Source organism: Herpailurus yagouaroundi, unplaced genomic scaffold, assembly GCF_014898765.1.
Source record: "Herpailurus yagouaroundi ecotype Mexico unplaced genomic scaffold, PumYag 200, whole genome shotgun sequence".
Lineage (NCBI taxonomy): Eukaryota > Metazoa > Chordata > Mammalia > Carnivora > Felidae > Herpailurus > Herpailurus yagouaroundi.
Window position 1 is genome coordinate 1,863,926 of NW_024412431.1, and position 24,381 is coordinate 1,888,306.

A 24,381-nucleotide genomic window follows, 5' to 3' on the forward strand; every position below is an offset into this window, starting at 1 on the left:
TACAACACCCAACAGGCTGGTCACTAAGTACACAAGGATGTTATTGATGAGGATATCAGAACAGGCAAGCTTGAGGACATGAGCTAATTCACAGAAAAAGTGGGGAATTTCCAGGTCTGTGCAAAAGGACAGTCTCAGTGCCATCAAAGTGTGGAGAAGGGCATCCAGAACACTAATGAGGAAAGACAGCAGAACGAACAGCCTACAGAGCTTGGGGTTCATGATGGCCTTGTACCTCAGTGGGTGACAGATGGCCACAAATCGATCAAAGGCCATCATTACCAGAATTCCATTTTCTAATCCAGCAAAAGTCAGGACGAAGCAGATTTGGGTGAGGCAGCCTGTGTAACTGATGGATTTGCTCTGTGTCTGGATGTTCACAAGCATCTTTGGGATGGTAGTGGAGGTGAGACAGATGTCAACAAAAGACAGGTTGGAGAGGAAGAAGTACATGGGGGTGTGGAGGTGGGAGTCATACACAATGGCCAGGATGATGAGTAGGTTCCCAAACACAGAGACCAGGTACATAGACAGGAACAGACAGAATAGCAGGGGCTGCAGTTGTGGATCCTCTGACAGTCCCAGGAGGAGGAATTCTGTAGTAGCTGAGAAGTTTCCTGATTTCACGTTCCTGAGGGGTTTGATAGAAAAGACGGAGGGGACAAGAAAACAAAACTTAAGAGAAACTTTCTTAAATACATCTATCTTTTTCTCCTGCGTCCCTGTCTCCCATCCCTTTTCCTCTCCGTTTCTTGCTTTGCATTTCCCTCAACACTTACCCCCACACACACACCATCCTGTCCCAAAGTTCTTATATTCTATCAATTCTTTGTCACGTAGAGGTACTTAACGAGTAGAAAAGAGGACTGAAAAGTCCTGTTAAGAGGCCTCCAAGTAAATAATTCTAGAATAAAATCATTGACGGGGCGCCTGGGTGGCTCAGTGGGTTAAGCGGCCGACTTCGGCTCAGGTCATGATTTCGCGGTCCGTGAGTTCGAGCCCCACGTCAGGCTCTGGGCTGACAGCTCAGAGCCTGGAGCCTGTTTCAGATTCTGTGTCTCCCTCTCTCTGACCCTCCCCTGTTCATGCTCTGTCTCTCTCTGTCTCAAAAATAAATAAACGTTAAAAAAAATTAGAATAAAATCATTGAGGTTGTACTCTGGAATACAGTTTGAGAAAATACAGCCCTATGGACAAGATATAGTAAATAAAGGTTTATTGGAACATAACCTTCATTTATACCTCATCCATGTAGCTTGTATGCTACCTCTGAGTTGAGTACTTGTGACAGAGGCTTACAAATCTAAAATATTTACTATCTGGCTCTTTCCTGAAAAAGTCTGCCTACCTCTAGTCTAGAAGCCTAATTAGATTTAGGCTCAATTTTTTTTGAGGGAGGGGTGCAAACATTTTAAAGTATGTCTTTACATATATACTGTCTTGCTTCTTTATTTATTTTTTTTTTAATTTTTTTTTCAACGTTTATTTATTTTGGGGACAGAGAGAGACAGAGCATGAACGGGGGAGGGGCAGAGAGAGAGGGAGACACAGAATCGGAAACAGGCTCCAGGCTCTGAGCCATCAGCCCAGAGCCCGACGCGGGACTCGAACTCACGGACCGCGAGATCGTGACCTGGCTGAAGTCGGACGCTTAACCGACTGCGCCACCCAGGCGCCCCAGTCTTGCTTCTTGAAATAACTATTGTCTGGATCCACTAATCCGCTGGGAGTTACAGAAAGCTGACATTCTAGTTCTGTCTTCATTTATTGGCTAAAATACTTCCGTAAAGAGTAACGCTCCCTAATTAAATAGGTGGTCCCCTGAGGGTTGTGTTCTTAGAAGGCAGGATACATCTTGAGTCCTGCATTCATCACTTGTTCAAACAATAAACTGTTTTTCAGCATTATCCAAAAATGAACATTGCATATCACGTACCATCTTTGGCCAGTCAACACTCCTCAACTTGCCTCCTGAGTCCTTTTGAAATGAACCTCACAGATTCAGGTCTCCCTTAACGGGTGAGGCGTGAAAGTTGCTCTATACTCGTCAATGCCTTGATCTTCAGTTTCCCATGCCTGTGTGCTCCCTCGTAGGGTGTATTGACTAACATCAAAACAGAGCACATCTGCAGGGCCTGAAATCAAGTTTAGAAAATGCTGCCAGATCAAAGGGAGGCTTGTGTGAATCTGTCACGAATTAGACAGATGCGCATATGTCATTGATTTTAACAGACACTGGGCACAGGGGTCCCGTGCCACACTCACTCAGGGAACCAGGCTGCTGGGGGCCCACAGTCTTGCAGTTGTCTCATTTGGAATATGTGACCTTGCTACTCATGGTAGTGGTGGGTTTAAAATGTTTCACAAATTCCTTGATTCTTAGCCTACAGGAGACAGAAAAATAAGTATGCTGGGAAAATACGTTGTTGCAATTTTCTCAAATGTTCCTCTCTGAAGCTAGAGTGAAGCTTTTTTTTTTTTTTTAACGTTTATTTATTTTTGAGACAGAGAGAGACAGAGCATGAATGGGGGAGGGTCAGAGAGAGGGAGACACAGAATCTGAAACAGGCTCCAGGCTCTGAGCCGTCAGCACAGAGCCCGACACGGGGCTTGAACTCACGGACCGCGAGATCATGACCTGAGCCGAAGTTGGCCGCTTAACCGACTGAGCCGCCCAGGCGCCCCCCCCCCTTTTTTTTTTTAAACAGAATAGTGGGAGAGAGAATGATATATAAGGGGTCTTATGCAAATAAACAAAATTGTTAAATGTGCATCCTCATAGTCCTAAAGAGAAAGTATCTCTTAATTAGCTAACCCTGCCTGATATGGAGGCCTCTGAACATTCGAGCCCCCAGAAAGGCTGGTGAAGAAAAAGAAGGAAATAGAAGCAAATACACCTGGATAATTACACTTTCAGGGTAATGTTGGGATTTAAAATAATAAATGCAAAATGTTTGACATGGTACATGTAAAAGATAACATTTGAGTGTGTTTTATCTAATTATCTTTATATTCAGGAGAAAAAAAATGACAATTATAGAAGCTTCTTACCTCTTCCTCACTGGTAATTTCTAAAATAAACACACATGGGCAGCTCTTTCTGCCCACAGGTCCTGTCTCCATGCTTTAATAAAATCACCTTTTGGGGCACCTGGGTAGCTCAGCCAGTGTTAAGCATCCGACTTCAGTTCAGGTCATGATATTATGGTTCATGAGTTCAAGCCCACCTCGGGCTCTCTGCTGTCAGCACAGAGCCTGAAGCCTGCTTCAGATCCTCTGTCTCCCTCCCACTCGGCCCCTCCCATGCTCACACTTTCTCTCTCAAAAATAAATAAACATTAAAAGAATTTTTTAATCACCTTTTTGCACCAAAAAAATAATAAATAAAAATAAAAGACAGCATGAAAGGTTTTTTTGCATCCTGTGTTCATGAAACACAGCCAGATCAACACTGAACCATCCTGCACACCTAGAACACTGATTTGAGGATTAACACAACAATCTGCACAACCTGAACCACAGAACTCCGCAGGTACACCACGTGGAGAAGTGAACTGGGGGAGAGAGAAGCCGCAGAGGGCAGGGAGTTGTTTTGGCTTGTGCAGAGAGGACAGAGATGGGGGGAGAGTATGGGAAAAGCACCCTCACCCCCAAAGCAGCTGGAGAGAAAGTGGAAAAGTGGAAACAGCCGCAGGGGCTGAACTAAAAAGGGAGAAAGGAGAGGGTTTAAATGCCAATACGAATCTACAAACAGGGGGAGCGCAGAGTCTGAAACTCTCCAGTTCCATACCTGGGGTGCTCTGGTGGGAAGGGCGAGTCCCCAGGAGCAGAGTGGAGTCCGGGGGGCTTCGGGCCACACGGGGAGAGGCGGTTCCCCTGCTGGGAGGGCAGCCGGTAGAGGCTGTGCGGCCCCCACACAGGCAAAGGTGCCAGCAGACCGGAGGACAACCACATTCGCTGGTGCTGGAACGAGGACGTTAAGGGGAAACCTGGTGCCAGACGCGTGTCGCGATTTTCCATAATCCCTGAAACGCTGCTGCTACAGATCATGGGAGCTTTTTCCAGGGCGGGGTGGCGCCCAGCCGCGGTCTCTGGGTCGGAGGCGGCACAGTCCCGAGAATGGTCCTGGGTGCGGCCGGCACCGGCCATTGCTCGGTGAGACCCTCCCCCAGAAGGTGTGAGCGGGACAAAACCGCAGCCCCTCTGAAGTGAGGGGTCGGGAAACAAAGCCGCATCTGAGATAAAACTCAGCAGGGAGGTGCCGCCTGCAGCCTGATGGCTTGCTCACGGACAGGGTAAGAGCGGGGAGTGGATGGAAGCAGAAGACAAAGGACAGGTGCGCGATTGCTGCTCCGGGAGACACTGAATTCCAATACCAGAGCCTGGGTAGCTGCCTGACGCCATTTCACCCCTCCCGCGCATGCGCGCACACACCTACCAGCGCCACAATTCGCCCCAGTAAACTAAGCAGCGCCACCTAGTGGAGAACGGAGCCATTACACTAAGCCCTGCCCACTGGGTCAACCTCACTCTTCAGGAACCACAAAAGTCTCTCCACCTGCTTAGTTTACGGACTATAAAATGCTTCATAGTGACTTTTAGGAGAAAACGATGTAATTTCAATCATATTTTAGTCTTGGTCTATCTATTCAATTTTCTTTTTTTCTTTTCATTTCTTTTTCTTGAATACAGAAAGAGAAAAAATTTATTTTTATTTTCAATTTTTATTAAAATATTTTATTTTTTCTACCATATTTTTTACTTTTTTGTAAATTTTCAAATTCTATTTTACTTCCATCATTTCATTTTATTCTATTTTATTGTATTCATTTTCTCAAATTTTCAAATGTTTTCCTTTTTTTTCTTGTTTTTCTTGTTTTTCTGTTTTTCCCCCTTTTTTCTCTAATCTATCAAGCTCCTTCCAATAACTAGACCAAACCCACCCAGGATCTAGTAACATTTATTTGATTTTTTTCTGTGTGTGTGTTTTTAATTTTTTAATTTTACTTTTTTTACCTTATTAGTTCCTTTTCTTCCTTCAAAATGACTAAATGAAGGAATTCACCCCAAAAGAAAGAGCAGGAAGAAATGACAGGGAATTAATCAACATAGATACAAGCAAGATGTCTGAACCAGAATTTAGAATCACGATAATAAGAATACTAGCTGGGGGTGAAAATAGATTAGAATCCTCTTCTGCAGAGATAAAAGAAGTAAAAGCTAGTCAGGATGAAATAAAAAATGCTAGGGGCGCCTGGGTGGCTCTGTTGGTTGAGCGGCCGACTTTGGCTCAGGTCATGATCTCGCGGTCCGTGAGTTTGAGCCCCGTGTCAGGCTCTGTGCTGACCGCTCAGAGCCTGGAACCTGTTTCAGATTCTGTGTCTCCCTCTCTCTGACCCTCCCCGGTTCATGCTCTGTCTCTCTCTGTCTCAAAAATAAATAAACATTAAAAAAATTTTTTTAAAAGAAAAAGAAATAAAAAATGCTAGAACTGAGCTGTAACTCCAATAGATGCCACAGTGTCAAGGATGGATAAGGCAGAGCAGCAAACCAGCAATATAGAGGACAAACTTATGGAGAATAATGAAGCAGAAAAAAAGAGGGAGACTAAGGCAAAAGAGCACGATTTAAGATTCAGAGAAATCAGTGACTCATTAAAAATGATTATGAACAACATCAGAATCATAGGGGTCCCAGAAGATGAAGAGAGGGTAAAAGGGGTAGAAGGGTTATGTGAGTAAATCATACAGAAAACTTTCCTAACCTGGGGAAAGACATAGACATCAAAATCCAGGAAGCACAGAGGACTCCCATAAGATTCAACAAAAACCGACCATCAGCAAGGCATATCATAGTCAAATTCACAAAATACTCAAGCAAGGAAAGAATCATGAAAGCAGCAAGGGGAAAAAAAAGTCCTTAACCTACAAGGGAAGACAAATCAGGTTTGTAGCAGCCCTGTCCACAGAAACTTGGCAGGCCAGAAAGGGGTGGCAGGATATATTCAGTGTGCTGAATTGGAAAAATATGGAGCCAAGAATTCTTTATCCAGCAAGGTTGTCATTCAAATTAGAAGGAGAGATCAAAAGTTTTGCAGACAAACAAAAATTAAAGGAGTTCATGACCACTAAACCATCCCTGCAAGAAATTTTAAGAGGGACTCTCTGAGGGGAGAAAAGATGAAACAAACAAAAAAAAAGACCAAAAGCAGGAAAGACTAGAAAGGACCAGAGAACACCACCAGAAATTCCAACTCTACAAGCAACATAATGGCAATAAATTCATATCTTTCAGTACTCACTCTTACCATCAATGGACTAAATGATCTAATCAAAAGACATAGGGTAACAGAATGGATAAGAAAACAAGATCCATCTATATGCTGTTTACAAGAGACCCACTTTAGACCTAAAGACACCTTCAAAGTAAGGGGATGGAGAACCATCTATCATGCTAATGGTAGACAAAAGAAAGCCAAAATAGCCATACTTATGTCAGACAATCTAGACTTTAAAATAAAGACTGTAACAAGAGATGAGGAAGGACATTATATCATAATTAAGGGGTCTATCCACCAAGAAGACCTAACGATTGTAAACATTTATGCTCCAAATATGAAGCACCCAAATATATAAATAAATGTATCACAAACATAAAGAAACTCATTGATAATAAAACCGTAATAGTGGGGGACTTCAACACCCCACTTACAACAATGGACAGATCATCTAAACAGAAAATCAACAAGGAAACAATGGCTTTGAATGACACACTGGACCAAAAGGACTTAACAGATATATTCAGAACATTTCATACTAAAGCGGCAGAATATACATTCTTCTGCAGTGCACATAGAACATTCTCCAGAATAGATCACATACCAGGACACAAATCAGCCCTACACAAGTATAAAAAGATCGAGATGATACCATGCATATTTTCAGACCACGACGCTATGAAACTCGAGATCAACCACAAGAAAAAATTTGGAAAGGTAACAAATGCTTTGAGACTCCAGAACATTCTACTAAAGAATGAATGGGCTAACCAAGAAGTTAAAGAGGAAAATAAAAAGTACATGGAGGCCAATGAAAACGATAACATCACAGTCCAAAACCTCTAGGATGCAGCAAAGGCGGTCATAAGAGGGAAGTATATAGCAATCCAGGCCTTCCTAAGAAGGAAGAAAGGTCTCAGATACGCAACCTAAACTTACACCTAAAGAGCTGGAAAAAGAACGGCAAATAAACCCCCAAACCAGCAGAAGACAGGAAATAATAAAGATTAGAGCAGAAATCAATGCTATCAAAACCAAAAAAAAAAAAAGTAGAACAGACCAATGAAACCAAAAGCTTGTTCTTTGAAAGAATTAACAAAATTGATAAACCCCTAGCCAGTTTGTTCAAAAGAAAAAGGAAAGGCCCCAAATAAATAAAATCAAGAATGAAAGGGGAGAGATCACAACCAACACTGCAGAAATACAAACAGTAATAAGAGAATATTATGACCCATCATATGCCATTAAAATGGGCCATCTGGAAGAAATGGACAAATTCCTAGAAACATATAAACTACCAAAACTGAAATAGGAAGAAATAGAAAATTTGAACAGACCCATAACCAGTAACGAAATCTAATTAGTAATCAAAAATCTCTCCCAAAAATAGAGTCCAAGACCAGATGGCTTTCCAGGGGAATTCTACCAAACGTTTAAGGAAGAGTTCACACCTATTCTCTTGAAGCTGTTGCAAAAAAATAGAAATGGAAGGAAAACTTCCAACTCTTTCTATGAAGCCAGCATTACCTTGATTCCAAAACCAAAGACCCCACTAAAAGGAGAACTATAGAGCAATTTCATGATGAACATGGACGCAAAACTCCTCAACAAGATATTAGCCAACCAGATTCAACAATACATTAAAAAAAAAATTATTCATCACGACCAAGTGGGATTTATACCCTGGGATGCAGGGCTGGTTCAATATCCACAAAACAATCAATGTGATTCATCAAATAAATAAAAGAACGGACAAGAACCACGTTATCCTCTCAACAGATGCAGAGAAAGAATTTGACAAAATACAGCATCTTTTCTTGATAAAAAACCCTTAAGAAAGTAGGGATAGAAGGATCATACCTCAAGATTATAAAACCATAAATGAAAGACCCAACGCTAATATCATCCTCAATGGGGAAAAACTGAGAGCTTCCCCCCTAAGGTCAGGAACAAAACAGGGATGTCCCTCTCACCACTGTTATCCAACATAATATTGGAAGTCTTAGCCTCAGTAATCAGACAACACAAGGAAATAAAAGGCATCCAAATCAGCCAGGAGGAGGTCAAACTTTCACTTTTCGCAGATGACGTGATACTCTATATGGAAAACCCAAAAGATTCCACCAAAAATCTGCTAGAACTGATCCATGAATTCAGCAAAGTTGCAGGATATAAAATCAATGCACAGAAATCAGTTGCATTCCTATACACCAACAATGAAGCAACAGAAAGAGAAATCAAGGAATCGATCCCATTTACCATTGCACCAAAAACCATAAAATATGTAGGAATAAGTCTAACCAAAGAGGTGAAAAATCTATACACTTAAACGATAGAAAGCTTATGACAAATTGAAGAAGACACAAAAAAAAAAGGAAAAATATTCCATGCTCCTGGATAGGAAGAACAAATATTGTTAAAACGTTGATACTACCGAAAGCAGTCTACATATTCAATGCAATATGTATCAAAATTACACCAGCATTCTTCACAGAGCTAGAACAAACAATCCTAAAATTTGTATGGAACCACAAATGACCCCGAATAGCCAAAGCAATCTTGAAAAAGAAAACCAAAGCAGGAGGCAACACAATCCCAGACTTCAAGCTATACTACAAAGCTGTATTCATCAAGACAGTATGGTACTGGCACAAAAACAGACACTCAGATCAATGGGACAGAATAAAGAACCCAGAAATGGACCCACAAACATATGGCCAACTAATCTTTGACAGAGCAGAAAACAATATCCAATGGAAAAAAGACAGTCTCTTCAGCAAGTGGTGCTGGGAAAACTGGACAGCGACATGCAGAAAAATGAACTTGGACCACTTTCTTGCACCATACACAAAAATAAACTCAAAATGGATGAAAGACCTAAACATAAGACAGGAAGCCATCAAAATTCTCGAGGAGAAAGCCGGTAAAAACCTCTTTGACCTTGGCCACAGCAATCTTACTTAACACATCTCCAGAGGCAAGGGAAACAAAAGTAAAAATGAACTATGAGGACCTCATCAAAATAAAAAGCTTCTGCACGTGAAGGAAATCATGAACAAAACTAAAAGGCAACCAAGGGAATGGAAGAAGATATTTGCAAACGACATATCAGATAAAGGGTTAGTATCCAAAATCTATAAAGAACTTACCAACACAACACCCCAAAAAACAAATGACCCAGTGAAGAAATGGGCAAAAGACATGAACAGACACTTTTTGAAAGAAGACATCCAGATGGCTAACAGACACATGAAAAGATGTTCAATGTCACTCATCATCAGGGAAATACAAATCAAAACCACAAATGAGATACCACCTCATACTTGTCAGAATGGCTAACATTAACAACTCAGGCAACAACAGAGGTTGACGAGGATGCGGAGAAAGAGGGTATTTTTTGCACTACTGGTGGGAATGCAAACTGGTGCAGCCACTCTGGAAAACTGTATGGAGGTTCCTCAAAAAATTAAAACTAGAACTACCCTTTGATCCAGCTATTGCATTACTAGCTATTTATCCAAGGGATATGGGTATGCTGTTTTGAAGGGGCACATACACCCCCATGTTTATAGCAGTGCTATCAACAATAGCCAAAGTATGGAAAGAGCCCAAATGTCCATCCATGGATGAATGGATAAAGAAGATGTACAAAGAAGATGTACAATGGAGTATTACTCAACCATCAAAAAGAATGAAATCTTGACATTTGTAACTACATGGATGGAACTAGATGAACACGGACGCAAAACTCCTCAACAAGATATTAGCCAACAAGATTCAAAAATACATTAAAAAAAAATTATTCACCACAACCAAGTGGGATTTATACCCTGGGATGCAGGGTATCACTTATGCTAAGTGAAATTAGTCAGTCAGAGGAAGACAAAAGTCATATGACTTCACTCATATGAGGACTTTAAAAGACAAAACAGGGGCGCCTGGGTGGCTCAGTCGGTTGGGCGTCTGACTTTGGCTCAGGTCATGATCTCACGGTCCGTGAGTTCGAGCCCCGCGTCGGGCTCTGGGCTGACCGCTCAGAGCCTGGAGCCTGTTTCGGATTCTGTGTCTCCCTCTCTCTCTGACCCTCCCCTGCTCATCCTCTGTCTCTCTCTGTCTCAAAAATAAATAAATATTAAAAAAAATTTTTTTAATAAAAAAATAAAAGACAAAACAGATGAACATAAGGAAAGGGAAGCAAAAATAATTTTAAAACAGGGAGAGGGCCAAAACATAAGAGACTCTTAAATATAGAGAACAAACAGAGGGTTGCTGGAGGGTTGTGGGAGGGGTGATTGGCTAAATGGGTAAGGGGCATTAAGGAATCTACTCCTGAAATCATTGTTGTACTATATGCTAACAAACTTGGATGTAAATTTAAAAAATAAATTAAATTAAAAAATTTTAAAAATAAATAGCAAAAAATAAAGATAAAATATACATACGTGATCTTTTCTGCTTAACACTCTTTGAACACATGAGTAAAAAGAAAGGGCATAATTAATTCCTAAAAATTTTCAATTGTCCATGGAAGTCATTATAGTGAGGCTCTGTGCTTAGATTATAGATAGATCCATTTCCCCTTTTATTTACTTCCTTAATGCATATCCCATCAGTGTCTTTCTCTCCCATAATTTTTCCTTTCTTTCTGCAGTTTCTGGAAATGGAAATTAACCCTGTTTATCCAGTAGCAAAGATCCTTCCTATTTTTGCCTTAATCCAGGTCTTTCATTTATATCATAGATAATATAAAAATGTTATCTTTAAAGTTCTCATCACAAGAAAAAAAAATATGTAACCATGTGTGAGGATGGATGTTATTGGAACTTATTTTGGTAATCATTTTTGCAATATTTACATATGTCAAGCCATTATGTTGTATTCCTAGAACTATTACAATGTTATATCTCAGTTATATCTCAATTAAAATAAAGAAAAATTTAAGAGTAAGCCATTGATCAGACACCCCCCCCCCTTCCTATTATTCCTTGTTTGGTCACCTTAGTGCCTGCTCCAGGGGAGGAGTCCCATGTGGACCAACACAGGAGCAGCTCCAAGCCTCTCCTGTCTCATCTGCCTTATCCAGATTCCTGAGAAATTGAATCCTGATGCCCACAAAAGAGGCAATAAAGGATTGTCATGGGCTGACAGTGTCTAAGCATCTGCCTACCATTCTTATGAAGTAATGAGCTGAAAGAATTTCTGTAACAGTACCTCAAATATACTGTAGAATCACAAGATGTGTACAGTTGAATGGTACAGTGAGTCCATGTAAACTGAGCCCTTTGTTTAACAAGTTGAGGTCCTGAGCAAAGAAAGACAAGGGATCATAAAACAAACAAACAACCATCAACCATGTTAGGAATAAGACTTGAACCCAGACACTCCTTGGCTTAATCATGAATCCCCCAATTGTAACATGGATCTGTGACATGGGAAAGCCCCTGGACCTCTCTGAGCAGATTCAATTTTCTCATGTTTATAATGGCAACTGCTTAAAAAAAATACATAAAGGTTATTCATTGTGCGGATGAAAAATGAATAGATGAAAAGCACCGAGCAGTATGGGGCCTTGCAACGACTTTTCCTATCACTTTTGGTTTTAGCTATGGACAAGTCCTGATGTCTAGAAGGGAAGCTGAGAGTAAGCCAGAGAGACAAGGAAGGACACCTCAAGAATATAACCTCAAGGCTGGTAGTAGGATTTGCTCAAATCCCCACTGAGAGCCTTCAGTATAATGAAATAGAGGAAAGAAATCATCTACATAAACATCTTTTTTAAAAATTTTTAATGTTTATTTACTTTTGAGAGAGAGAGAGTCAGAGTGCAAGTGGGGGAGGTGCAGAGAGAGGGAGACATAGAATCGGAAGCAGGCTCCAGGTTCTGAACTGTCAGCACAGAGCCTGACACGGGGCTCAAACCCGTGAACCATGAGATCATGACCTGAGCTGAAGTCGGACACTTAACTCACTGAGCCACCCAGGCACCCCATAAATAAACATCTTTCTAGGAATACATACTTAAGTTATGGCAAAGTCACGGTACACCTTGTTATTTTAATATTATAGTATATCATCCTTAATTTTTTAAATGTTCATTATTTTAAATATGCAAAATCAAAATATTTACATTAGTGCTAGCTGTATAAAATTAAATAAAAATTTATTAAAGGAGGGCACCTGGGTGGCTCAGTCGGTTGAGTGTCCAACTCTCGATTTCAACTCAGGTCACAATCCCAGGGTCATGGTGACAGCCTGCTTGGGTTTCTCTCTCTCTCTCTCTCTCTCTCTCTCTGCCCCTCTGCAGCTTGCACAGACATACATGCTTGTTCTCTCAAAATAAGTATTTTAAAAAATAAAATATATTTCACTCATGTGGAATTTAAGAAACACAACACAGATGAACATAGAAGAAGGGAAGAAAAATAAGATAAAGAGGGAGGCAAACCCTAAGAGACTCTCATATACAGAGAACAAACTTGAGGGTTGCTGAAGGGGCAGGGGGGGGGATGTGTGAAATGGGTGATGGGCATTAAGGAGGGCACTTTTGGGGATGAGCACTGGGTGTTCTATGTAGGGGATGAATCCATGGATTCTACTCCTAAAACCAAGACTACACTGTATGTTAGCTAACTTAAATTTAAATTTTTAAAAATGGTTTTAAATCATTAAAGGAGAATAGTCTATATGATAGCTATAGCAGGATGAAATTTATATAAATATAAATAAACCAGTTTTTCATGTTTTATGTTCTATTTAAGTATCCAAATAAGGACAAAGTGACAATGAAGGGCTCAAGCCCACCAGCCAGCATGATCAAATTCAAAATTGTGCCACACCTGCTGTAGTTTTCTTTTTGCTTTAAGTTTTAAAGTTCATTTATTTTGAGAGGGAGAGAGAGCATGTGCATGAGCAGGGGAGGGGCAGAGAGAGAAGAGAGAATCCCAAGCAGGCTCCACACTGTTAGCACGGATCCCACGAACCATGAGATCATGACCTGATCAGAAATCAAGAGTCAGATGCTTAATTGAGCCGCAAAGGCACCCCCAGTGTTCTTTATTAATAAAACAATGCAGATCTCCGTGAAGCCCCCGCATATTCCTACACAATCTCAATACTGACCTCCCTTCCCCACAGTTAAACAGGATCCTGAAGTCTTGCCTGTATCATTCCCCTGGAATATCTCATATGAGTAATGATGTATCCACAAGCATCGTATGCTTATGTTACTCTATGTATTACATGCTCCTATCTGCTAGACATAGTATCAACTATTCAATTTAGCAACTATTTTGGCTTAATCATGGTCTTTTCTATATTTATCAAAACTGACACAAGCAGATTTCGTTTATCAAATTTAACATACATTCTCACATCAATGGGCATTTGGGTTTATTACAGTTTTTTCCTATAGTAGAGATTAATGAGACACGTTCACACGTACTGATAGTGTTAAACTACGCATAGCAAATATCCACCAAATTCCCTAGTGGCAACCTCTGGGACGGGAGGAGGGAAATAAATAATAGGGAGGATTTGTCCATAATGATACAGTTATCCCTGTCTGAGGGCAAAGAAAGGTCTTTCTGTGTGGGACTTGGATCTAAAACTCAGTTTAAAATATAATAATAGGACCTCATGTGTATGTATAATACTTTACTATTATATGGTAATATAATAGTATATTATATCGCCAGTCATTGTATGGCTGTTTATATTAATGCTCACTGTGCTGTTCTGAAGATTTAAAATATTCCATATGTTTTGCAGGGATTTTCAAAGACTGGAAAGGTAGACTAATGTGTCTCAACCTCCTCTCCCAAGGTCCTCACAGTTAAGAGGTAGGGACAAGACTTGAGTTCTCCTCTAAGGATAAAATCTGAAACCAGATATGGGAAAATTGAGAAGCCAAACTCACCCATCCCAGTCTTACAGCCAAAAAAAAAGAGAAAGAAGAAAGAAAGAAAGAAAGAAAGAAAGAAAGAGAAAAAATGATGGAAACCAGAGAATTGTAGAGTCATCTGTCCAATTTTTGAAGGGGCGAATTCATGCTCAGGTGGTAAAAGACAGAGTCCCTGGAATTTAAAAGGCAAAGAAGGAGCCAGAAATGAAAGCTAATTGCAAATTCAATGTAACCTAATCTTACTTAATCCTTAATCCTTCTCTGACTTCTCAGATGTCCTCCAGATAGACTGATTTTAAATAACTGTTCGATTTCGCACAGAATTTATTAGAACACATCAGATTACCTTGAAGTCATCAATGGGTAATTCACCCTTCCTCTAGATACTGAAGGAGATGGGAAATCTGTCCCCAGGAAGGGCAGGTGGGCCAAGTCAATTGGGCTCCTGGGCACGAGGGAGCATCTCAGAAGGAGACCCAGGTGTGCTGTTTCCTGACCTGAGCAGGTCTTTGAGGGCAATGGTCACAGGTAGACTCTACAGTTTCTGTGGCCCTGGGGGCTCAATTTCCAAAGCTCCTCATTAGCCAAATGTGTACTGTCATTTCTTCCACAAGGCAATTCAAATCCCTATGGAGCACAGCTCATAGAAAGAAATCCTGGGGGCACCTGGGTGGCTCAGTTAAGTGTCTGACTTCAGCTCAGGTCATGATCTCATGGCTTGTGAGTTCAAGCCCCACGTTGGGCTCTGTGCTGACAGTTCAGAGCCTGGAGCCTGTTTCAGGTTCTGTGTCTCCCTCTCTCTCTGCCCCTCACCCACTCACACTGTCTCTCAAAAATAAACATTAAAAAAAAAAACATTTAAAAAAATAAAGAACTCCTGGGTGACTGATTTCCTGACCCTGAGAGGGCAGACATACATCAATTCCTTTCCCATGTTTCCTCTCACCTCCAGGCAGGAAACTTAATATTTGGATTTCTTGGGTCTGACCTTAAGAGAGCGGATGAGTTTTTCATTAAACCAATTCCCGGCTTTCTCCAAGTCAGATGTTATCACTGGAAGAATCAGACTGGTGTGTAAGGCCCCACAAGGACAGAGACTGGGGATACAGAGCATATCTCACCGGATCATCTCGTCATTCTAAGAATTTTTTTGTTTTTAACTGAAGTTCCTTTGTGAATGAGGTTAGTTCTATTATAGTAAAGAGTTCAGAGAAACCAATTTTCTAGTTACTTGGGCAGGACTTTTGGAGGTTGCCTAAAAAACAGACATCAAAACCAACAATCATAGGGCACCTGGGTGGCTCAGTTGGTTGGGCACGTGACTCTTGATTTCAGCTTAGATCATGATCCCATGGTAGTGGAATCTATTCCTACATCGGGCTCTGCTGCTGAGCGTGGACAGTGCTCAAGATTCTCTTTCTCTGCCCCTCTCCCCTGCTTGCGCTCACTCTCTAAAACAAAACAAACCACCCCCCCAAAAAAACTAAAAATTAATTGCATTAACATTAGGAAAAAGGAATATACAGGAACTCTGTACAGTCTTTTCAACTTTTCTAGGAAGTGCAAAACTAGTTCAAAATTTTTAAAAGTTAAAAATCAAAATCGGTCCTATCTATGGCATACACATCAAAATAACCAAAATGAAAAAGACAATATAAAATAATAGCAAGATTACAGACATATATATTGTCACAACTACTTTGTAAAACTGTCTGGTAGTATTGAATAAATGTGATTGTGTGTATTCCCTATGACCCACAAACTGCACTCCTAAAATATTAGCCCAACAAAAACAGGTACAACTGTGAACTAAAACATGTGCAAGAATGTTCATAGCAGGTAAAATATCCCAGCTATAAACAACCCAAACATCCAGAACAGTTGAATGAATAAATTGTGTGTATTCGTACAATGGAAAAGCTATGTATCGATGAGAATAAAATTCTGCTAAATGAAGAATATAGATGCATCTCATAAAGACAACATTGAGCAGAAGCCAGGCACAAATGATAACGTATCGGGTACAAATAGTGCAAATAACTCCATAAACATACTAAAAACCACTGAATTTTATACTTCAAATAGGTGAAATTTACAACATGTAAAGTATATCTCAATGAAGCTCTTAAAATGCATGATTCCAGGGGCACCTGGGCGGCTCAGTTGGTTAAGCGTCCAACTTCAGCTCAGGTCATGATCTCGTGGTTCGTGAGTTGGAGCCCCATGTCGGGCTCTGGGCTGACAGCTCGGAGCCTGGAGCCTGCTTCGGATTCTGTGTCTCCCTCTCTCTCTGCCCCTCCCCTGCTCAAGCCCTGTCTCGCTCTGTCTCTCAAAAATAAATGTGAAAGAAAATTTTTTTAATAAAATAAAATCTTTTTTAAAAAATGCATGATTCCATAGAGTACATATATTCTGGTGGCAGGAATTAGAGTGATTAGTGAGTGGAAGGAAGCAGTGAAGGAGGATTCTAGTGCTGATAATGTTCTAATTCTTGCCCAGCGTGTGTAGTAGTTAATAGAGATGTACTCTACCTTGTCAGATATTCATTGGGTTGTAAATTTTTTTAACACTTATCTTAAGTAGAAACAGTGTGCAGTGAAAAGTATAGAATTTCAAAGATTCAACCATTCACAATTTTGGTGGGAAGATTCATTTCAGACCTTGTGTCAGGAAATGGTAGGTTAAGAGACATGATCTGGATGAACTACAAATGCAACTTAAAGTCTTTATCAAATAGATAAAGATAATAATAAACACACCTATATCCCTATTATTAACCCTATAATAATTCAACTTTTAAATTATATATATAAAAAGTTTTTTAAACCTGACGTGGGTTATATTGGTTAGTGACAGCAGTCATTTGTAAATAAAACAACCTTCCTCCCAAGACACACATTAACAGACACTGTAAACATGGTGGCTTAAAACATTAGGCATTTATTTTTCTCAAGTAACAAGCCTTGGAGATACTAAAATTTTTTCCTTTCAGTTGTCAAGGGGTCACCTATCTATGGGATGAATAAAGGATTGATCACAATCATTACATAGATTTCTCCCACAGATTATTCAGAGGCTTTGTCCCATTCTTTACATCCAGTTTTTCTCTGCATTTGCTTGTATGCCATAAAGATCGAGAGTTCAAGAACTATTCCAAAGGGACATTGCTAGGAGTTTTGTCCAGCATGAGTGCTCTCATGATGCCTCCGAAGGGATATGAGCTTACTGAAAGCACGACCACAGACATTGCACTGATAGGGTTTTTCGCCAGTATGCACTCTCTTGTGCACGGTAAGATTACCCCTTACATTGAAGGTTTTCCCACACTGATCACACTTGTAGGGTTTCTCCCCAGTGTGGGTTCTCATGTGTATTGTAAGGGATGCATTCCTCCTAAAAGCTTTTCCACACTCACTACAGTTGAAGGGTTTCTTCTCCCTGGTGTGCTTTTTCATATGCCTCCTATGAGATAAGACACCACTGAAGGCTTTCCCACATTCCTTACACTCATATTGTTTTGTCCTCATGTGAATTTTCTTGTGCAAAATGAGGAAATAATTCACTCTGAAGGTTTTCCCACACTGATGGCATGCAAAGGGTTTCTCTCCAGTGTGAATTCTCATGTGTTCTTTCAGGCACGAGTGGTCCCTGAAGGATTTCCCACAGTCCTTGCATATACACGGTTTCTCTCCAGCATGCATCTTCTTGTGCACTATGAGATTACAGCTCATTCTAAAAGTTTTCCCACACTGACCACACTTGTAAGGTCTCTCTCCAGTATGTATCCTCAGGTGGGTCTTCAGGTATGACTCACTACTTAGTGCTTTTCCACAGAGGTTACACTCAATGGATTTCTCTCCAGTATGGATTCTCTTATGTCTTTTAAGGTAAGGGAGAATACTGAAGGTTTTCCCACAGTCATTGCAGGCATAGGGCTTCTCTCCAGTATGTAATATCTTGTGTGTGTTAAGCCTAGACTTTCTACTGAATGTTTTGTTGCACTGATCACACTTGTAGGGTTTGTCCTTGGAATGAATCTCTTCATGTTGTCTAAGAAGTGAACTATCTCTGAAGGTTTTTCTACAGTCACGGCATCCATAGGGCTTCTCCCCAGAGTGAATTCTCTTGTGCCGATTAAGATAAGAGCTTGAACTGTAGGCTTTCCCACACTGGTTACATTTAAAAGGTTTTTCTCCACTGTGGGTTCTCATGTGCAATGTAATAGATGAGCGGCTCTGTAATACTTTACTACACTGCCTACCTTGAACAGAGTTGTCTCTAATGTGAGTTTTTTCATGCTTCTTAAGGTAGAAGGTTGAATTCAAGACTTTGCCAGAGTCACTGAATTCATAGGATTTCTCTCTTGTATGTTCTCTCTCATGTGCACCTAAGAAAGAACTCCTGATAAAGGTATTTTTATCTTTTTTACATCCATAGAATTTCTCCCCAGAATGAACACTGTCATGTGGGTTAAGGTGAGAACAATCTCTGAAGGGTTTCCCAGGGTGAAGGCATTGATGGGGTTTCTCTCTGGGATGAAGTCTCCATTTCTGAGCAATGCTAGATTTCATGCACAAGGCAATTTTATTCCATTCAATGGGTCTGCCTCCATGAGTTTGTTCCTATTGGTTAAAATGAGTTATGATCACAAGATTTATCACATCAATCGTATTGATTTGAGAATGCCCCCCAACATAAATTCTGACATACACTTAGAATAAGAGTTTACTTAGTATTTTCTTAGAGAATATACACAGCTCCTGTCTGAGTTTATCAGCATGAATAAGAGGAATGTTACACCAGATGGCTCCCAACAGGGTCTCTTTAGTGTTTAACATATAATTGCTTTGGAGTGAATTAGGTCTTAAATATTTAATGTCTAACTTCCATTATGAATGTATTTACTTTGGGGATTCTCTGAAACCATTTTTAGAGCTAGGATGTGAGTTCCCTTCCAACTCATGATTTATAGAATTTTCCATTTTCTATTGTTAAAATAAGAACCTCAAATTACCCCTTAGTTCATGAGTTCCTTTTCCATTACATGGAATTCTGGACTTCTAATAGAGAGCAAGAAATTCTCATATGACTCTTACCTTCTTGCCATGTAGTGCTTCTTTCTCCAAAACATCTTGTTTATGTTGTGATTGTGTGGTTTTAGGGAGAACTATCCCATCTGAACAAATTGGGGGGAAAGTAAGTTTTGGGAAAGAAGAAGTGGTGACAATATGTTGGCAAAAGCAGGTAAACCCCAAGTCCAATCTGAGACAAGTAAGAAACAACCTAGAATATAAAATGATGGGATGGGGGCGCCTGGGTGGCTCAGTCAGCTGAGCTTCCAACTTCAGCTCAGGTCATGATCTCGCGGTCTGTGAGTTGGAGCCCCACATCAGGCTCTGTGCTGACAGCTCAGAGCCTGGAGCCTGTTTCCGATTCTGTGTCTCCCTCTCTCTCTGACCCTCCCCCATTCATGCTCTGTCTCTCTCTGTCTCAAAAATAAAATAAAACATTAAAAGAAATTTAAATGATGAGATGTTTAGGACACAACTAAGACCTGTGTGGACTTCTCTTCAAATATACCCTAACCTTAGGAAGACAATGTGCCAAGAAAAATACATTCTTGATCAAAGGAATGATATTACATGCCTTAGTGTTTTATATAATTTACTGAGGAACGTTCTACCATGATTGAAAATTATGGTAACAGGCAAAGACCAAGGCTATATATGCAAAATGGGAAGAATTAGACAGTGATTCTAAATGTAAATATTAAAAGGCAAGACAGGTCTTTCTTTCAGAACATAAGAAAGTATGACAGGTTAAAAGCCAAATACTAGAGAATGCTGAAGTTACACAAATAAGCCCACACCAAACGGTCTCTGCTTTCTCCTCAAATTTAAAGGGCATTTGGTTTAAGTTTCCTGTTTGACTTTTCATAACATACCTCCCTCTCAGCCCCACCAGATCTGGTACAAAACATTCATATATGTCCACTGCTCACTTGAACAAGTATCTTGGTGATTTCTTGTCTCTGATTTCATTTCATCTTCCTGCTGCATCTGGGTGATCAGAGCAGGTCTGCTGAGCTGCTTTTCTATAATGGGGAACAATGCACATGAGAGACCCATGCGGTATACAACAAAAACCACCACAAAACTGTGGTAACAACAAAAACCACCACAAAACTGTGGTAACAACTTCATCTTTGAGGTTCTGAAGATAGGTAAGTGTGACTTCAGAATACACACACACACACACACAAACACACAAAACTATTAGGTTACAAGATAAAAAATCATATACAATGTATCAATTTTATTTCTATATACCAGCAATGAATATCATGGAAATGAAATTAAGAAAACAATTCCATTGATAATAGCATCAGAAAGAAAATGTTTAAGGATAAATTTCACAGAAGACTTAGGCATTGAGAATTACAATACATTGTTAACAGAACCTACAGATCTCTATGGGTAGAAAATATAAAAATGACCAATCAGAGATGAAGAACCCAATAATTTATTTTTTTCCCAACGTTTTTATTTATTTTTGGGACACAGAGAGACAGAGCATGAACGGGGGAGGGGCAGAGAGAGAGGGAGACACAGAATCGGAAACAGGCTCCAGGCTCCGAGCCATCAGCCCAGAGCCTGACGCGGGGCTCGAACTCACGGACCGCGAGATCGTGACCTGGCTGAAGTCGGACGCTTAACCGACTGCGCCACCCAGGCGCCCCAAGAACCCAATAATTTAAATTAAAAGTACACTAGAGGGGTGGTGCCTGGGTGGCTCAGTCGGTTGAGCATCTGACTTTGGCTCAGGTCATGATCTCACGATTCACGGGTTCAAGCCCTGCATCGGGCTCTGTGCTGATAGCTCAGCAAACACTTAAAGCACTACCAAACATTTAAAGAGTGACTATCTATTCTTCTGAAACTATTAAAAAAAAAATTGAAGAGGAAGGAAATTTTCCAAATTCAAAATTCCAAATTCATTCGATTCCAAAACCAGATAGACACTACAGTAGTGCCTGGCTGGCTCAGTTGGTAGAGCATGTGACTCTTGACCACATTGGGCAAGGAGCCTACTTAAACAAACAAACAAACAAACAAACAAACATTCCAATAGATATTTTTTCCCCAAAGACACACAGATGGCCAACAGGCACATGAAAAGATGCTTAACTTCACTAATCATCAAGAAAATGCAATTCAGAACCACAATGAGCTATCACCTCACATCTGTCAGAATGTGAGGAAAAAGAGGGTTGCACTGTTGGTGGGAATGTAAACTGGTGCAGCCACTGTGGAAAACAGTATGGAGTTTCCTCAAAACATTAAAAATAGAATTACCTTATGATCCAATAATTCCACTACTAGGTATTTACTCAAAGAAAATGAAAACACTAACTCAAGAAGATATCTGCACCTCTATGTTTTTTGCAGCCTTATTTACAATAGCAAAAATACGGAAGCAACCCATGTGTCCGTTGACTAAATAAATGGATAATAAGTAAGATGTGGTATATATATACAATGGAATATTAACCATAAAAAAAGCATGAAATCTTGCCACTTGCAACAACATGGGTAGATCTAGATAGTATAATGCTAAGTGAAGTAAGCCAGAGGAACACAAATACCATATGATTTCACCCATGTGTAGAATTTAAGAAACAAAACAGAAAAAGACAAACCAAAACCAAAACAAATTCTTAACTACAGAGAACAGATGGTTACCAGAGGGGAGATGGGTGGATGAGTGAAATAGTAAAGGAGATTAAGCATATGTGCACTTATCTTAATGAGCACTGTATGTATGAAACTGTGGAATCATTCTATTGTGCACCCGAGACTAATATAATATATGTTAATTATACTTCAGTTTTAAATATAATTAATTAATTAAAATTTATAAAGACCTCTATGAATGAGAGAACATCCCATGGTCATGGACTGGAATAATTAATAATGCTAAATAAATTAGCAACTCTCCAGATTGATCTACAGATTCAATGTGGCTTCCCACATTGGAATCCCACCTGGATTCTCTGTGGAAATTGACAAGCTTACTCTAAAATTCATATGAAAATGCAAGGGATCCAGAGTAGTCAAAACAATCTTAACAAAGACAAAGTTGGAGAACATACATTTCCCAATTCAAATCTTACTTCAAAGCTATGACAGCAACCAACAGCATGGAACTGGCATAAGATAGAAATATAAACCATTGGAGTGGCACCTGGGTAGTTTAGTTGGTTAAGAATCCAACTTCAGCTCAGGTCATGATCTCACAATTCATGAGTTCGAGTCCCACATCAGGCTCTGCACTGGTGGTGCAGGCGGCCTGCTTGGGATTCTCTCTCTCCCTTTCTCTCCCTCTGCCCCTTCCCCATTTGTGCTCTCTCTCTCAAAATAAATAAACCAACTTTTAAAAAATATATAAACCATTGGAATAGAATTGAGAGTCCAGAAAATAAGTTGGACTTTATTAAAATTAAACCTTTATGCCACAAATGATACCATGAAAAAAGTGAAAAGGCAACACACAGAATGTAAGAAAATGTTCGCAAAATTATATATCTGATAAGGGATCAGTATCCTGAATACATAAAGAACATTCACAACTCAACAGAAAAAAAAATGGCAATCTAATTCTTAAATGGGCAAAGGATTTAAAAGGATATTTCTCCAAAAAAGATATATAAATGCCCAATAAGCACATGAAAAGTTGCCTAATATATCATCAGTCATTAAGTAAATGCAAACCAAAAGCACAATGAGATACCATTCTAAAAACATTAAGATACCTATAAACAAAAAGACAGGCAGAAATAAGTGTTGGCAAGAATGTAGAGGTTTTGGAACATTTACACATTGCTGGAGAGAATGTAAAATAATACAGCCAACTTGGAAAACTGGCAGTTCTTCAAAATGTTAAGCAGAGTTACCAAATGACCCAGCAATTCCACTCCCAGGCACATACCCAAGACAAATGAAAACATATGTCCACAGAAAAACTTGTATTACATGAATGTTTGTAGCAGCACTATTCATAGTAGCAAGTGCCAAAAATCTAAATGTCCATCAACTGGTGAATGGACAAACAAAATGTGTTATGTTTACACAACAGAATATTATTCAGCAATAAGTAAGAGGTAGCGATATATGCTATAACACGGATGAACTTAGATATGATGCTATGGGAAAGAAGCACATCACAAAAGACCACATGTGGTATGACTCCATTAATATGAAATATTCAGAATAGACAAATCTCTAAGTTATTGCAAGGATCTGGAAACTGAGGAGGAATGAAATGCCCTGTAGACAAGGCAATGGAAATGTTCTGGGATTAGACAGCAGTGATGGTGGTATAACTCTGCATGTGCTAAAAACACAAAACAGACACACATACGCCAACACATTGCTTTGTATTCTCTAAATGGCTAAGCTAGGGTAGGTAAATGATATCTTAATACAAGCTATTTTTCTTAAATGTAAAAATCTACAAAAACCTACAAGAAGGGTGCCTGGGTGGCTGACTCAGTTGGGCATCCGACTTTGGCTCATGTCATGATCTCATGGCCTGTGAGTTCAAGCCCCACATCGGGCTCTGAGCTGAAAGCTCGGAGCCTAGAGCCCGCTTTTGATTCTGTGTCTCCCTCTCTCTCTGCTCTCCACTCTCTGTTTCTCCCTCACTGAAAAATAAATAAGCATTTGAAAAAAAAAATAAAAAGCCAACTTTAAACAAAACAAAACCTACAAGAAACCTATAGCCTATACCACAAGGTAACTGGGACTTACGTATGACAGAAATCCATGCTCAAACTCAATAAATAAAGGAAGGAATTGTGTCAGCCTTACCCAGCGATGCCAAGTTTCTGTAGTTCTCCAGCATCACATCTCTGTACAGTTTTCTCTGACGTGGATTCAACAACACCCATTCCTCCTCGGTGAAGTCCATGGCCACATCCTCAAAGGTTATTGAGTTCTAAAATAATTAACATATTTTGTCTCAACCAGCAATCAACCCCACCAGCATTTTTGGGAAGAGGGTCATGGTGACCTCACTGAGAATGAAAGACCTCTTTCATAGTAATTTCAAAATCCTAGGACTCAGTCCTCTTCCCTCTCACTTCTTTTAAAAAATTGTTTTTAATGTTTATTTACTTTTGAGAGAGAGAGAGAGAGAGAGAGAG

The 24,381-nt window shown here is 39.9% G+C and overlaps 2 protein-coding genes across 2 annotated transcripts in view; both read right to left on the bottom strand.

The window, feature by feature from the left end:
* LOC121013827 (olfactory receptor 7G3-like) overlaps nucleotides 1-4,149 on the bottom strand; it is a 4,359-nt gene extending 210 nt beyond the window's left edge. The window contains exons 1-2 of the mRNA XM_040449634.1: nucleotides 3,917-4,149; nucleotides 1-631 (exon numbers count right to left, since the gene is read on the bottom strand). The exon at nucleotides 1-631 is cut by the window's left edge and continues 210 nt beyond it. Coding sequence (XP_040305568.1) covers nucleotides 1-631; nucleotides 3,917-4,149 — 864 coding nt within the window. The remainder of the gene's footprint in view (nucleotides 632-3,916) is intronic.
* Nucleotides 4,150-17,344: 13,195 nt separating this feature from the next.
* Nucleotides 17,345-24,381, bottom strand: part of LOC121013828 (zinc finger protein 239-like) — an 8,993-nt gene continuing 1,956 nt past the window's right edge. Inside the window, exons 3-7 of the mRNA XM_040449635.1 lie at nucleotides 24,047-24,173; nucleotides 20,179-20,271; nucleotides 18,505-18,564; nucleotides 17,705-18,252; nucleotides 17,345-17,533 (exon numbers count right to left, since the gene is read on the bottom strand). Coding sequence (XP_040305569.1) covers nucleotides 17,345-17,533; nucleotides 17,705-18,252; nucleotides 18,505-18,564; nucleotides 20,179-20,271; nucleotides 24,047-24,173 — 1,017 coding nt within the window. The remainder of the gene's footprint in view (nucleotides 17,534-17,704; nucleotides 18,253-18,504; nucleotides 18,565-20,178; nucleotides 20,272-24,046; nucleotides 24,174-24,381) is intronic.